This window comes from Gigantopelta aegis, chromosome 5, assembly GCF_016097555.1.
Source record: "Gigantopelta aegis isolate Gae_Host chromosome 5, Gae_host_genome, whole genome shotgun sequence".
NCBI lineage: Eukaryota > Metazoa > Mollusca > Gastropoda > Neomphalida > Peltospiridae > Gigantopelta > Gigantopelta aegis.
In genome coordinates, this window is record NC_054703.1 from 16,905,962 (window position 1) to 16,923,434 (window position 17,473).

At 41.9% G+C, this 17,473-nt stretch overlaps 1 protein-coding gene across 2 annotated transcripts; it reads left to right on the top strand.

Moving 5' to 3' along the window:
• Window positions 1-2,480: 2,480 nt before the first annotated feature.
• LOC121372855 lies at window positions 2,481-13,324 on the top strand. Of its 2 annotated transcripts, none has more exons than XM_041499293.1 (2): window positions 2,481-2,611; window positions 10,379-13,324. In XM_041499293.1, exons 1-2 carry the CDS (start codon window positions 2,603-2,605, stop codon window positions 11,549-11,551), a joined length of 1,182 nt encoding a protein of 393 aa, XP_041355227.1. In that variant the 5' UTR covers window positions 2,481-2,602; the 3' UTR covers window positions 11,552-13,324. The 2 variants fall into 2 exon arrangements, with proteins under 2 accessions (XP_041355227.1, XP_041355228.1); XM_041499294.1 differs by lacking the exon at window positions 2,481-2,611 and adding an exon at window positions 4,200-4,273.
• Window positions 13,325-17,473: the final 4,149 nt, after the last annotated feature.

Below are 17,473 nucleotides of genomic sequence, written 5' to 3' on the forward strand. Positions count from 1 at the left end.
TTTGAAAATATTCCGAATTATCCTGAGGGTATACGATATGTTTCATGTGAATTACGAATGCCTTATTTAGACCAGTAGAACTAATTTTAATCAGATTGCTAACAACACTGCGTAGTTTCCAATGTCCAGGTAACATTTCGTCTGTAAATAATAATTTAATGGGAATGGGAACTCATTTAACGTGCCCCTATCCACAGAGGTTCAGACACGTCCACCACGGATTCAGTCTCTGACATAGCCAGGGAGTAGTTCCGGGGCAGAAGGAATAATAATTTAAATATTGACCAATCACACTTCGTCTTTTATAACGTTATTTGGGAACATACAAATTCTAAAAATATCGGGCGAGTCTATTTTAGTGGCCGCAGTACAGCGAACCATACCAATACGTACGGGATGGGTTATCAGTCTTCAATTTTACATTAAACATTATTTATTTATTTATAAAAAAAAACCTAACTAAATCAGTCTTCAGTTTTACATTACAAATTATTTATTTTATAAAATAAAACATGTTTTAAGGCATTCGTAATTCACACGAAACATGTCGTATACCCTCAGGATAATTCGGAATGTTTTAAAATCATTTTCAAATCACTGGCATGATTCTGCAAGTAAGGTTTTGATTGGTGGACATGAGCTACAACTGGCTGCTGTTAGATCCACATGTAATAGTGGAGCTAATTTTAATTAGATTGGTAGCAAAAGCATTTTCCCGCGACCCCTGACATGTTTTTTTTAATAGAAAATTTATATGGCGGCCACTGTTTCAAGCATGACTTCTGACGATAGTTTTAGGTATGCAGAGGCGTTTTAAGGTGCAAAACACTGAGGTGGTGGTGGTGGTGGTGGGGGGGGGGGGGGGGGGGGGGGGGGGGGGGGGGGGGGGGAGGGGGGCAAGCAATTTTTTCTTTATGTCCCAATTTGTTCTGAAATGCTGACACAGTGGTAACGCATTTCCTTGCCTCTATGTATTCTTATCCCTGGGGTAGGGATTCATAACCCGGGGTTAGTGGTGGTGGTGACGGTGCCGGATTTAGACAGGGGGAAAGGGGGGGGGGGGATCAGGGGCCCGGGGCACTTCAGGTTCGGGGGCCCCTCAACATAGAAATTAAATTACATGACAAATATAAAAATGACCTAATTTTATAATTACATGTATTACATTTTTGTTATAAAGGAAGTCCTTAGTCTGGGGGGTGGGGGGTGGGGGAAGCCCTCTAACAAGGGACCCCGGGGCAATTGCTCCCTTTGCCTCCTTAAAAATCCGGCACCTTTTTTTCATGCCAACTAGTACATGATAGAATCAATTTTGTTGACTGCACAACTGTTAAATACAACTGATGTTGTCCGTCTTGACTATAGCTATGGAAACGTTATTTCCGAGAAAAAAATATGGACTCATGGATTTTCAGAATGGACTCATGGAAATGAGCCAATTCAGGAGCAAATGAGTCCACTGGAAAATAACATGGACTCATGGGAAAACGTCTTTAATGCTACCCCTGATATATATATATATATGTATATATATATATATATATATATATATATATCGCCAGAGGCTCGCGTAATACAATTTTATTCCTAATACATGTATATGATATTGACGAAACCGAAAAAACACTGGTAATACCCTCTCTGTCTGTCTCTGTCTCTTTGTCTTTACAGGCCTCGGTGGCGTCGTGGTTAGGCCATCGGTCTACATACTGGTAGGTACTGGGTTCGGATCCCAGTCGAGGCATGGGATTTTTAATTCTAATACCGACTCCAAACCCTGAGTGAGTGCTCCGCAAGGCTCAATGAGTAGGTGTAAACCACTTGCACCGACCAGTGATCCATAACAAAGGCCATGGTTTGTGCTATCCTGTCTGTGGGAAGCGCAAATAAAAGATCCCTTGCTGCCTGTCGTAAAAGAGTAGCCTATGTGGCGACAGCGGGTTTCCTCTAAAAAAAACAGTGTCAGAATGACCATATGTTTGACGTCCAATAGCCGATGATAAGATAACATATCAATGTGCTATAGTGGCGTCGTTAAATAAAACAAACAAACAAACAAACTTTACTGTCTCTTTGTCTCTGTCTCTGTCTCTGTCTCTGTCTCTCTCTCTCTCTCTCTCTCTCTCTCTCTCTCTCTCTCTCTCTCTCTCTCTCTCTCTCTCTGTATGTATACATACATAGGCCTACATACATACATATATCTATATCTATATCTATATATACTGATATTCTAAAGAAGAAAATGCATTTACTGTTTTGTTGGTACTTAAAAAGGTTCTGTTAGCCGGAAACATGTTACTAATGACAAGAAAGACAGAATAGGTTCTTTAGAGAGCCCGACACATTATCAATGAGCGCTATCGCACGACTCGTTCAACGACTGCCAATTTACCATTATCGGCTGGCTCGTAACATTCCTTTGAACACGACCAATACCCGCTAATCTCAAAGACGGGGCGACACACACCCGGTGAGGAAAACACGCGGGTAGCTACACGAACTTCACTAGGCTTTTATCAGAAGTCGTCGTGACGGATGGCAGTAACATGCTTTATTTTAAAGGATAATTTCATGGAAAGACCTGCTGAAATATAATCGATCGATGGCTAAGGTATATATTTATGATCTGTGTGTCTGTTTTTAAGTTTACCGTATTTGCTGTAATAATGTTATTGTTTTTGCGTGTACATAATAAGCACGAACATATATTTTGTTTGTCGTTTCGGAAGGACTTTCCTTTGGCACTGTCACTAACCCTAACCCTAACCCTAACTCTATTTATTATATGTATTTCTAATGTTCTTTATACGTGACAGTGCCAAAGGAAAGTCCTACCGTTGTTTCTATTTCGATCTTTGCTTTTGTCCGTCTGATGCTGTCCTTCTGACATACTCTCTTACACACACACACACACACACACACACACACACACACACACGCACACACACGCACACGCACACACGCGCACACACACACGCACACACACACACACACATGCGCACACGCACACACACGCGCACACACACACGCACACACACGCACGCACACACACACGCACACACACACCCGCACACACACGCACACACACACACACACACAGGTACACACACACACACACGCACACACACACACAGGTACACACACACACACACACACAGGTACACACACACGCACACACACACACACAGGTACACACACACACACACACAGGTACACACACACAGGTACACACACACACACAGGTACACACACACACAGGTACACACACACACACACACACACAGGTACACACACACACACACACACACACAGGTACACACACACACACACACACAGGTACACACACACACACAGGTACACACACATGTATACACACACACACACACACACACACACACATAATGTTTTATTTAACGACGTACTCAACACATTTTATTTACGGTTATATGGCGTCAAACATATGGTTAAGGACCACACAGATAATGAGAGAGGAAACTCGTTGTCGTCACTTCATGGGCTACTCTTTTTGATTAGCAGCAAGGGATCTTTTATATGCACCATATACAGAGAGGGTAGTACATACCACGGCCTTTGATATACCAGTCGTGGTGCACTGGCTGGAACGAGAAATAGCCCAATGGACCCACCGACGGGGATCGATCCCAGACCGAACGCACAGCGAGCGAGCGCAGACACACAATTTTGTATGGGGCAGGCTGGTTTTCGCCCGAATTAAACCAAAATGCCCGAATCTGGATAACAACAACTATTCATATTTGAATTACTGTCAAACAGCTATATAGGGTCGCAAATTAATCACTGCTAATTTTTACATGGATTACAACTAATTTTGAGGGTAGAATGATGGAAATACATGGTAAAAAGGTCTCAGGTTAAAACGTTTTGCCCGAATATCTCTTATAATTTTTTGCCCAAATTTGATATTTTGCTCCAGCACAAGGGGGCAGTTGAACTCTCCCCCCCCCCCCCCCCCCCCACTCGTCCCCTGTCTCGTACGTTCATGACAGACACACACACAAACGCTTGCTCAAACATATGTAACGACTTGGTCGGTCCAAGCTTTTGTTCGTCAGTGTGTGAGTGTTTCAGCGCTCGAGTGTTGGACGCTCGCGCACGACATTTTTGTGTATCGTGTTTGTTGCACGTGCAGTGTGTGGCAATACGGAGCCAATGGCTATTGACTATGGATTAGGTTAGGGTATGAAAGCGAAGTGTGTGGTCTTTTCAGTGGGAACTCTGGAGGTTTGTAGAGGTAATTGGGTTAATGTGTTGGGGTTGCCGTTGACTATAATCGTGAATGTATACATGTTGTGACTTAATAATGTGACAACTGTTTACTAATCTAATCTTAATAATGTGACAACTATTTACTAATCTAATCTTAACTGATAATAAACTTAAAGAAACCAGGGGGCGGGACGTAGCCCAGTGGTACAGCGCTCACTTGATGCACGGTTGGTGTGGGATCGATCCCCGTCGGTGGGCCCATTTGGCTATTTCTCGTTCCAGCCAGTGCACCACAACTGGTATATCAAAGGCCGTGGTATGCACCACCATGTCTGTGGGATGGTGCATATAAAATATCCCTTGCTGCTAATCGAAAAGAGTAGCCCATGAATTGGCGACAGCGGGTTTCCTCTCTCAATATCTATGTGGTCCTTAACCATATGTCTAACGCCATATAACCGTAAATAAAATGTGTTGAGTGCGTCGTTAAATAAAACATTTTTTTTTTTAATGAAACCAGTGGATTACGCACGCACGCACACACACACCTCTCTAACACAATTAAGTTAAGTTTTTTTTTTTTTTTTTATCAGTTACTCTGGTAATTTTTGTAAGGACAAGTTTAACATGCACGTGCTGTGTATTATGTAAACGGGGACAATAACTCGTTCATGTTTCCGTCATAGTATAAAAATTAAAATGATCGAGTTAATCGAGAATCGCAATAGAACACCCGAGCGAAATATACGGAATAAAGATCACGTCACTGTTACTGTTACTTTATTAACGTGTCTATATCCAAAATAGCTTCAGACACGTATTACATCACTACTTAAATCTGCTAGGAATTATACTTAATCTTCGCTAGACTTTCACTGACAAGGAAAAGCAATCAACTCGGGAGTAACATAAACAAAATATGGTATAGCAAATTCAAGAATCACGCGATACAGAATATATATGTATGTATATATATTACAACAGGGCTTACGTCACTAGCCCACTCGGTCAACAACGATAAGAATAGAGCATGGGTTGCAAAGACGTCAGAAACTACTGTTACATATACGACACAAAGACACAAAGTGTCTAACGGGAAATACGTAATAATTTATTGAACAATAAAAAATCCACGTAGATAAATGCATAACCGATTGCGTCGGTCTATATAAGCAGCACTGGTCTCGGTGGCGCAGTGGTTAAGTCATCGAACTACAGGCTGGTAGGTACAGGGTTCGTAGCCCGGTACCGGCTCCAACCCAGAGCAAGTTCTTAAGGACTTAATGCATAGGTGTAAGGCCACTACACCCTCTTCTCTCTCAATAACCACAAACCAACTAACAGCTAACCCACTGTCCTGGACAGACAGCCCAGATAGCTGAGGTGTGTGCCAAGGACAGCTTGCTTGAACCTTAATTGGATATAAGCACGAAAATAAGTTGAAATGAAATACAAGCAGCGTATGGCTCTGATGCAGACACACACATCTGACTGAGAAATCCAACCAGTGCTCCACAACTGGTATAACAAAGGCTCTGTTATGTACTATCCTGTCTGTGGGATGGTGCATATAAAATATGCCTTGCTGCAGTTATCTTAGGTTTGCCTAATGAACAAAACAGTAGTGTAGTAAATTGGATGATTATTAATATAAAATATATTTATTCTATAAAAATGCAAAAACAAAAATTGAACTTATGATCATTACAACGGACAATTAAAAACAAATTAGAAATTCAAAGGAGCTTAAAAACTGTGAATACGAATATTTTGAAACATATTGGAAGAAATGGTATAATTTATTTATTGACAATTTTACATGAACTTTTTCAAGTGTAGTTTAACATACTGGCTTAGAGACAACCATTAAAAGATAAAATTTGCAACCAGTTATTCTTTTCTTTCACTTCTGATATTTCGTTTTTCCCCATTCTTCTTTCTCTTCTTTCTTGCTCCCAGAAATAATTAAAACTAATTACCGATGTACATGGATATTTGCGTGTGTGTGTGTGGGGGGGGGGGGGGGGGGGGTGACTGAGTAGGTGAGTGGATGAGTTTTTTTTAATGCTGTATGTTTTAAACATGAACATTGTGTACATGTAAATAGTCTGTATATACAGTGTGTATATATATATATATATATATATATATATATATATATATATATATATGAAATATAATTAAAATATGTGTACGTCAGTGAGCTCAGGGCACCTCAACCCTGACACTGCCAAATATTTCTGGGGACAATAAAATTTAAAAAAAAGAAATAAAAAAAAGATCCCTTGCTGCTAATCGAACAGAGCAGCCCATGAAGTGGCGACAGCGGGTTTCCTCTATAAATATCTGTGTGGTCTTTAACCATGTGTCTGACGCCATATAACATTAAATAAAATGTGTTGAGTGCGTCGTTAAATAAACATTTCCTTCCTTTCTTTCTGACTGAAAATAAACGATGGACCTCATCTGTGACTTATCTCGTTCTTGTTTCAGGTCAACTCCTGTTTGCTCCCTTGCTACATGTCCCAGAATTAGCTCCAAAGAAAAAATAGTAACCCTAAAACCAAACGGTTAAACCTCTCGGTTATATAAACCCAATGGTTAAAACTTTCACGGTTATATTTAGGTGAGGTACGAATACCAACCTTAACAGAAAGGAGAAAGGAGAGGTGACTGGGGAGCATGGCCCCATACCCGCCCCATCCCACCTCCCGCTAAGCCCGTGACACAAAATAATGAATATTGTAGAATGTGCCAAATTTTATGAGAATTGTTTTATTTAGATTTCGAGTTACCGGGATTCACTTGCTCTCTCCGCGGGTCTCGGTGTGGTTAGGCTTTAAACTGAATCTCAAAACAGGGGCGGGAATTAGCTCAGTCGGTTGAATGCTTGATTGAGGTGCTTGCGTCACAGGATCGAACCACCTCTGTAGATCCATTCAACTGATTGGTGGTTTTCTCTTTCCAACCAGTGCACCACAGTCCGTGGTATGTGCTATCCTGTCTGTGAAAAAGTTAGGAAAAATGTAGCAGGTTTTCTCAGATGACTACGTGTCAGAATTACCAAATGTTTGATATCCAATAGCCGATTACTTAATCATTGTGCTCTAGTGGTGTCTTTAAACAACACAAACTTTTAACTTTTAACTGAACCTCCAAACAGGCCTGTTGTGGGCGATTTGGTGAATTTGGTCCGGAAATAGTTTCAATTTGCGAACATCCAAAATTGACACTCCTTAATTCTATAAAGTACGCAATTTTCGAAATTGCTTTTTGGCGAATAATAATAAAATAAATTTGCCAAATACAGCTTTAATTCTTATTTGGATATTGACAAACACTAACTTAAAAACTACGGACCGAATTTAAGAAGTTTCCTTTTCTTACACGCAGGTGGTACATTGTAAATGTGTGGAATTGACATGCGTGTAAGACGAAGAACAAATTACACAAAACAAAAACAACCCAAAACAATCAAACAGGCTTTGTAAAATCAGCTGTGTGTCTGGTACCACGCCAGTATATATAGAATTAATAACATGCGCAATATCGTGACACGACACTAGCGCTAATCTATGGATTTCCACGCAGAGAAGCCATTTATCACAATCCAGTTGAAGAAAGTTTGACTTTTATTACCCGACTAGTTTCTAAAGATAGGCGTATTTCTGGAACACGAGGGTGGAATGTATGAATAGAAACAAGCGGTTTACAGAATAGCCTCAGTACAGGTTGTCAATGGTTACCGTATCGTCGAAGGAGCTATGCAAATATTTCCACCCACAGCCAGCTAGACAAGTTATGTTCCCAACCAGATACACATGTATAACAACAGTGGCGGGCCTAGCAAGGACGTACCTACCGGGTGGGGTGGGGCGGATAGGGGAATAGGCTGGCTGGGGGAGGGTTCGGACGAACACCCCCCTACCCCCCCTGCCCGCTGAAGCAAATGGTCCGCTTTCAGAAAACAAAAACAATAGAAAAAAGGTCCACTTGGTGCATATTCTGAACCCCTCCCCCCCCCCCCCCCCCAGGTCTAGATCACGCTACGCCCCTGGGTGAAGGGAAATGTGATAAAATACCAGGCTTATCTTTAATATTGCCGTTTGTCTAGCTAGACAAAACCCTATATTACATTGCCTTGATTATTGGGTTGGTTTTGTTGGTTTTGTTTGTTTTTTTGTTTTTTTTGCACCCCCACCCCCACCCCATTATTATGAGCTGGGCACGGCCTTATCTAGAGCAAGGGTTCGGATCCTTGGACATTTTCGTAAATACTAGAAATCCCACGCATGCTGTATATTTGACAAAAGTTGTATTTAAGCAGTTAAAAGCGGGTCGGGTTAAAAAGTCTGGATTACCGGTGTCGTGGTTAAGCCATCGTACATAAGGATGGTAGGTACTGGGTTCGCAGCCCGGTACCGACTCCCACCCATAGCGAGTTTCAGCGACTTAATGCAGGTCATAGGATTTCAAACTTCATGGGAAACACTTTTTCGGTTCCGTGTCTTGTGATCATGGGAACCTGTCGGAAACTGTTTATATTATTTTTGTTTAATAGTTGTACTCGATATAATAATCATGGAAAACGAAATTTCGGTTTCGTGATTTTACCGACACGGTATCGGAAACGATCGGTACTGTGAAATCCAAAGGAAGAGATTTTTTTTTTTTAATTTAACGACGCACTCAACACATTTTATTTACGGTTATATGGCGTCAGACATATGGTTAAGAACCACACAGATACTGAGAGAGGAAACCTGCTGTCGCCACTTAATGGGCTACTCCTTTCGATTAGCAGCAAGGGATCTTTTATATGCACCATCCCACAGACAAGGTAGTACATACCACGGCCTTTGATATACCAGTCGTGGTGCAGTGACTGGAACGAGAAATAGCCCAATGAGCCCACCGACGGGGATCGATCCCAGACTGACCGCGCATCGAGCTGGCGCTTTACCACTGGGCTACATCCCGTCCCTATTGGGTAGGAGTAAGATCACTCCACCGACTTCTCCTTCACTAACCACTAACTACTTACCCACTGTCCTGGACAGCCAGCCAGGATAGCCGAGGTGTGTGCCAATGACAGCGTTCTTGAACCTTAATTGGATACGAGTACAAAAATAAACACACTCATTTTAAGCTTTTGTGCGTAGCACAAGAAAAAAGTAAAGGTTTTCGGCCTCAAATTAGTGGGTGGGGGTGGAGTGTCACAGTCTGCCCACTTTCTACGGACATGAAGCTGAGGTGTGTCCAGGACAGTGTGGTTGAACTTAATTTTTTCTCGTTCCAACCAGTGCACCACAACTGGTCAACGGCAGTGGTATGTGCTTTTCTGTCTGTGGGAAAATGCATATAAAAGATCCCTTTGCTGCATTAGGAAAAAATGTAGCGGATTTCCTCTTGTGACTACATGCCAGAATTACCTAATGTTTGACATCCAATAGCCGATGATTAATGAATCAAAGTGCTCTAGTGGTGTCGTTAAACAAAACAAACTTCTTCTTGAACGTTAATTGGATATAAGCTTGAACCTAAATGAAAGTGAATGAAAGTCACGCTGAAAGCATGACACTCGGATGACCACGAGGACAGTGTGGCAATGGATTCGTATTAGTTACTATATATTACTCATTCATCGAGTTAATAATGAAAAACATATGAAGCTAGTGTAATAACAAGGGTAATGACGCAATTTTGGGAAGCGACGTCATAACGTAAAATGAGTACTCTGCACAAGCTCGTTTAATAATATATCTTTATCACTGGTCAGGTCAGGTCATTGGGTTTCATTCTGAGCAGGCTGTTGTAGTGCACGCTTGTCATGGGCACAAGTGCCGGCCTTGGCTGGCGCCTCTTTCCAGGACAGGAAAAGGGTTGGGGTGGTTGGAAGAGAGGACCGCTAGCACTGGCAGATGCAAGGGAGCACCAGCAGCCCGACCGGAGTTGATAGCGGGCAGGTGGGGGAGTAGTTTTGGTGCTATGGAATTTTGAATGCGACGTAGGATTAAATCAAAAAGAAAAAGTTGCGCAGTTTCTATGAAGGAATTGAGCGCATATTTGAACGGTTCGTCGAAATCTAAAAGGGAGCGTATTTATCACTCTTGTTTTGCTTCCCTTTCAGTCCGCCATGAACAGAAATTCCCTGATGCTCGTCCTGGGCTCTCTGTCAGTGATATCGCTCACGAGTCTGCTCTTCGTCAGTTACACCATCAAGATTCGGGACCTGACGCAGATCGATGACATGCTCATAGAGACTGAATATATCCAGCATTCAGAAGCGAAGACTTCTACCAAGGGCGCAGTTCATATTGGCAAACGACTTGCGGCTGCAAGCCTGAAACCGAAAGTGCAACCAAAAGCAAAGATTGAGAATAAAAATAAGACGAACAGAAGTGGGTCTTTTAAGTATTTAATTTACCAATGTGATCGGTCAAGGCTCTGTGGGGGTTGGGGAGACAGGCAGCGAAGCGTAGTATCCACCTATATGTTAGCTCAAATCACCAACAGAACGTTTGGGTTGAACGTGACGTCTCCATGCGACATTCGAGAGCTGTACGTTCCCAATAAAGTAAACTGGGTCATAGACCCAGCACAGCTCAAAGGTCTGTCAACCGAAACCGTGATCGGCATGGACAATAACTTTTCGCCAAAAAACTTCCACAGACTCCACACATCTGACGTCATATATTTAAGAACCAATCGGGATCTGTTTTACTTAATACGGCAAAACAAAGAGTACTCGAAGATGATGCCGAAGTGGGCCAAGGGCAAAGGCCGGGCACAGGCATTCAGAAACGGCTGGGGTATTCTGATGAAGCATCAAGGTCACTTGCAAAACCGGATAGAGACATTTCTACGAAAAATCCCCAAAGGTGATTTAATCTGCGCCCATATTCGGATAGGAAGAACGAAGAGATCGAAAGACTCACTGGTGTTTAACAAAATGTCTGATGTGTACATGATCTGGGAATTTCTTGACCGTTACGTCAACAACGCCAGTAAGATCTTCATAGCCTCGGATTCGGAGGAGGTGCGCCGGATGGCACGTGCTCGCTACAAGGTCAAGGAAGTGGACACTGGCGGGACAGTGGTGCACGTGGACAGGGAGCGGAATGCACGGACGGCCTGTGAGGGGCTTGAGCTGGCGATCCTCGATCAAACTGTGCTAGGCACGTGCAAGGTCTTGTTAATGTCACAGAGTAACTTCGGCCAGAGGGCGGCCATGTTAGGTGGTCTGTATGACAACCTGTTTATGTGGCACAAAGGGACGATTACAAAATATGTTTTGTCTTAATATTAAATGGACCATGAACGTTAAAACTGTAGAATCAGTTATGTGTTAACGGACCTGTTAATAGGACTAGGAATACTGTGTTAACGGACCTGTGAATAGGATAAGAATAATGTTAACGGTCCTGTGAATAGGACTATGAATACTGTGTTTTAACGGACCTGTTAATAGGACTATGAATACCGTGTTAACGGTCCTGTTAATAGGACTATGAATACTGTTGACGGACCTGTTAATAGGACTAGGAATACTGAGTTAACGGACCTGTTAATAGGACTAGGAATACTGTTAACGGACCTGTTAATAGGACTAGGAATACTGTGTTCCCGAACAACTTAATAGGACTAGGAATACTGTGTTAACGGACCTGTTAATAGGACTAGGAATACTGTTAACGGACCTGTCAGTAGGACTAGCTAGGAATACTGTTAATAGGACTAGGAATACTGTTTTAACGGACCTGTTAATAGGACTAGGAATACTGTTAATGGACCTGTTAATAGGACTAGGAATACTGTGTTCCCGAACAACTTAATAGGACTAGGAATACTGTGTTAACGGACCTGTTAATAGGACTAGGAATACTGTTAATGGACCTGTTAATAGAACTAAAAACAATGTGTTAACGTACCTGTTAATAGGATTAGCTAGGAATACTGTTAACGCACATGTTAATAGGACTAGGAATACTGAGTTAATGGACCTGTTAATAGGACTAGGAATACTGTTAACGGACCTGTCAATAGGACTAGCTAGAAATACTGTTAATAGGACTAGGAATACTGTGTAAACGGACCTGTTAATAGGACTAGGAATACTGTCAATGGACCTGTTAATAGGACTAGGAATACTGTGTTAACGGACCTGATAATTGGACTAGAAATACTGTGTTAACGGACCTGTTAATAGGACTTGGAATAGTGTGTTAACAGACCTGTTAATAGGACTAGGAATACTGTGTTAACGGACCTGTTAATAGGACTTGGAATAGTATGTTAACGGACCTGTTAATAGGACTAGGAATACTGTGTTAACGGATCTGTTAATAGGACTAGGAATACTGTTAATGGACCTGTTAATAGGACTAGGAATACTGTTAATGGACCTGTTATTAGAACTAGGAATACTGTGTTAACGGACCTGTTAATAGGACTAGGAATAGTGTTAACGGACCTGTTAATAGGACTAGGAATACTGTGTTAATGGACCTATTAATAGAACTAAGAACAATGTGTTAATGTACCTGTTAATAGGATTAGCTAGGAATAGTTAGGCACATGTTAATAGGACTAGGAATACTGTTAGGCACATGTTAATAGGACTAGGAATTCGTTGCTAACGGACATGTTAATAGGACTAGGAATACTGTGTTAACGGACCTGTTGATAGGACTAGGAATACTGTGTTAACGGACATGTTAATAGGACTAGCTAGGAATACTGTTAATTGGACTAGAAATACTGTGTTAACGGACCTGTTAATAGGACTTGGAATAGTGTGTTAACAGACCTGTTAACAGGACTAACGCAGACGGTGTTCTAAACGATAGTGCTGGGGCTGCGCACCATTCCCCGAACTTCAGCGTCAAACTACAAAGCTCAATGCGTGGAAATAAGGAATTTGTTGTGCTTTTTAGAAGAACAGATGTAATATCTTTATCAGCTTGGAGAAAGATTGCTTTCGATATTCTCAAGTATTGTAGATACCGTTGTTGTGACGATGTACCTTTGCTAAAAAAAAAACCCGTAAATAAAATGTGTTGAGTGCGTCGTTAAATAAAAACATTTCTTTCTTTCTTTGCTAAAAAAAAAGCCTGCGGACGACCATGTAACGAGTCATCAATATGTTAGGAATTTACTCCAGTGCAAAGGGTCTGTGAATTTGTGTAGTAAAAAGACACGACGAGGAAATATACCTTGTTGTAATGGTCAGTGAAGCTCAGACTTTGCAGAATATATTAGAATACATTACCACTGAACAGTGTAGAATATATTGAATACATTACCACTGAACAGTGTAGAATACATTGAATACGTTACCACTGAACAGTGTATAATATATTAGAATACATTACCACTGAAAAGTGTATAATATATTGAATACGTTACCACTGAACAGTGTAGAACATTAGAATGCATCATCATTGAACAGTGTAGAAATTATTGGAATAAATTAGCACTGAGCAGTGTTCACTAACATGTACCAAACAAATAAAGTCCTGTTAGAATCTTTAGGTAGGACAAGCATCTGGTATTAAATATATTGTGTCATAATCAGTTACATGTGCCATATTTCACCTTTTTTCTACATCTTATTTGTGATAACTAACTACAAATAAATCGATCTCACATAATATTATATTCTTTGCATAAATAACTGTGAATGGAACAGCATATAGAGCTGCCAAGTCTGCTTTGGATACCTTTGTGATAACTACAAATAAATCGATCTCACATATATTCTTTGCGTAAATAACTGGGGGGAAATCGAAATTGTAATGTGTTTGCACGTAGAGTGAGTGGTCTGTACGAGTTGCCCACGACGTACAGGAATTTCCCATACTTGAGCCTGCCACCCGTATTGAAGTCAATGGGCGTACATTCTGATACTATTTTCAACAGGAATCTCCCATAGGCTACACATATGATATCGTATTTACTATTAAAAACGGTAGAAACGTTTTACTAGAATTAAGATGCATTTTCATAGTTGCAAATATCATATTTCGCGATCTTTAGTACATTATATATATATATATATATATATATACTCTTCAAAAAAAGAAACGCAAAAGGGTACAAATGGGTTATAACTCCGATTTTATGTTTCCTACCGGTTCATGCTTTGTGAATATAAGGTCATTGCATGTCCCAAACACATTCCCACGGTTACATTCGATAAAACGCAGCTACTGTATAATAAAGTTCCAAAATGTGAATATTCGCAAAAACGCAGCCACGTGCAAACCATGTCACCACTGCACGTGCGTTGTCTGCACGTGCAACATGAACACCGACAGTATAAAAGTGCAGGGTGTTCGCTTGCCTGGCCTCTGTATCTGGCCGACAGTTGACAATCCAGGACATGCCACGTCTCAGTGAACCGCAGAGAAACAATGCCATCGGCCGACTAGACGCAGGCGAATCCAGAACGGCCGTTGCCAGGGCATTCCATGTGTTCCCAAGCACCATCTCCAGACTGTGGGACCGTTACCAGCAACATGGATCAACACGTGACCTCCCTAGATCCGGTCGACCACGGGTCACTACCCCCGGGCAGGACCGCTACATCCGGGTACGCCACCTTCGGGAACGATTGACTACTGCCACCTCCACAGCCGCAGCAATACCAGGTTTTCGCAGGATATCCGACCAGACCGTACGGAACCGCCTACGTGAGGTAGGAATTCGTGCCAGACGTCCAGTTCGAGGTGTCATCTTAACACCACAACACCGTCGACTCCGACTGCAGTGGTGCCAGATTCATCGACAATGGCCTCAACTGCGATGGAGACAGGTGTGGTTCAGTGACAAGTCCCGATTTCTGCTCCGACGTCATGATGGAAGATGTCGCGTGTATAGGCGTCGTGGTGAACGTTATGCGGCAAACTGCGTGCAGGAAGTGGACAGATTCGGCGGGGGTAGTGTCATGGTGTGGGCAGCCATCTCACACACTGGCAGAACTGACCTGGTCCACGTGCAGGGCAACCTGAATGTACAGGGCTACATTGACCAGATCCTCCGGCCACACATCGTTCCAGTTATGGTCAACGCCAACGCAGTGTTCCAACATGACAACGCCAGGCCTCACACAGCACGTCTCACAACGGCTTTCCTACAGAACAACAACATTAATGTCCTTCCTTGGCCATCGAAATCACCGCATTTGAACCCAATTGAGCATCTATGGGACGAGTTGGCCCGACGCCTCCGACAGCGACAACCACAGCCCCAGACCCTGCCCGAGCTGGCAGCAGCCTTGCAGGCCGAGTGGGCCACCATCCCCCGGGACGTCATCCGTACTCTGGTTGCTTCAATGGGCAGGCGGTGCCAGGCAGTTGTCAACACACGCGGAGGCCACACCCGGTATTGACTCCAGATGACCTTGACCTTGGTGGTGTGTCCTATCACTTACTCACAATGGACTAGAGTGAATTGTGAACAATCCTGCAACATTTGGTAATTATCGGACTCGCCATTCAATAATTAAATCAATTCTCCAAATGTTACGACAATGTGGTTTTGCGTTTCTTCTTTTGAAGAGTATATATATATATACTCAACAACGAAAGTTTAGCAAATATCTTTTATGACCTCTAAATTTGCCATGGTTGAATAAACTTAAAAGAAAACAAGATCCTCCTGTTGTCTTAAGGCAAAGGTTGATGAGTTTATGTTATTTGTAAATGGTAAACATTTCAGATGTGAATACTAATTAATAAAAATAGGTTCATTTATAAATGTTATGCCATTTCTTTTAAGATTAGCTAAACTTTCGTTGTTGAGTATATATATATAAAATCTACGCGCGCGCGTGTGTGTGTGTGTGTGTGTGTGTGTGTTTACGTACTTAACTAACACGATAATGTAAAAAATGTAATGTTCTGGCAATTGTTTCGCCAAGAACCCTCAGCTAATTTAAGCAGACATGAAACAAAGAGTTCTATTCATGTGCATTTGAAGCACTTTCAGCGGCCTCGGTGGCGTCGTCTTTAGGCCATCGATCTACAGGCTGGTAGGTACTGGGTTCGGATCCCAGTCGAGGCATGAGATTTTTAATCCAGATACTGACTCTAAATCCTGAGTGAGTGCTCCGTAAGGCTCAGTGGGTAGGTGTAAACCACTTGCACCGACCAGTGATCCATAACTGGTTCAAGAAAGGCCATGGTTTGTGCTATCCTGCCTGTGGGAAGCGCAAATAAAAGATCCCTTGCTGCTAATCGGAAAGAGTAGCCCATGTAGTGGCGACAGCGGGTTTCCTCTCAAAATCTGTGTGGTCCTTAGCCATATGTCTGACGCCATACAACCGTAAATAAAATGTGTTGAGTGCGTCGTTAAATAAAACATTTTTTTCTTTCTTTGAAGCACTTTCCTCTTCCCTTTTCTCAGCTATGAAACTAAGGTGGCTGGGATGTATATACGTATGCATTGGATGATTGCTCCTCAATTAAAAGTCGAATTAATAAATGCTCCTCTGATATTGAAACATAAATAGCATGTGACTAAAGTCGTCATGAACGATAATTATTAAGTGCTCCGTCTCTATCCTAACTTTATTAATTTGTCTTTGTCTTTGTCATAGTATATATCATTTTCAACTTCTTAATTTAAGAGCTGGGCCTAATTTCAGATAAAAGTTTGTTTTCTCGCAGATGGTATTTTCCGTACTTAAACCCGGGCTTAAATACAGGATATCCAGGTGATACAACTTATGAAATCGAAGGATTCATAAACTCTGGCATCTCCACAGCTATGACATCCAAATATATTATATTTACATACTTTCGCGTCTATAAGTTTTGCAAAATATGAAGCTGGAACATTTAATTGGACCCCGCCCCGGAGTTGGTCACTGGCGAAGTCAGAGGCTAAATCCGGGGTGGGCGTGCCTGAACCCTTGTGGATAGGGGCACGTAAAAAGAGTTCCCATTCCCATTCTAATTGGGATGTCGATACGAAAGTGTGTCTTTTTATCCAGTGCCAATAAGGATATTGTATTGTGTTGGGTGCCCAGCCATGCTTGCAACAGGGGTAATGGAACCATAAGCGTACAGACTCCCATTTTTGTAGGCTGGCTTTTTCCCGAATCTGGTAAATATCATTTAATCATATTAGCATTACTACCAAACAGTTATATAGGGTTGCAAACGAATCACTACACATTTTGCCATGGATTACAACTAATTTTGAGGAAATACCTGGTAAA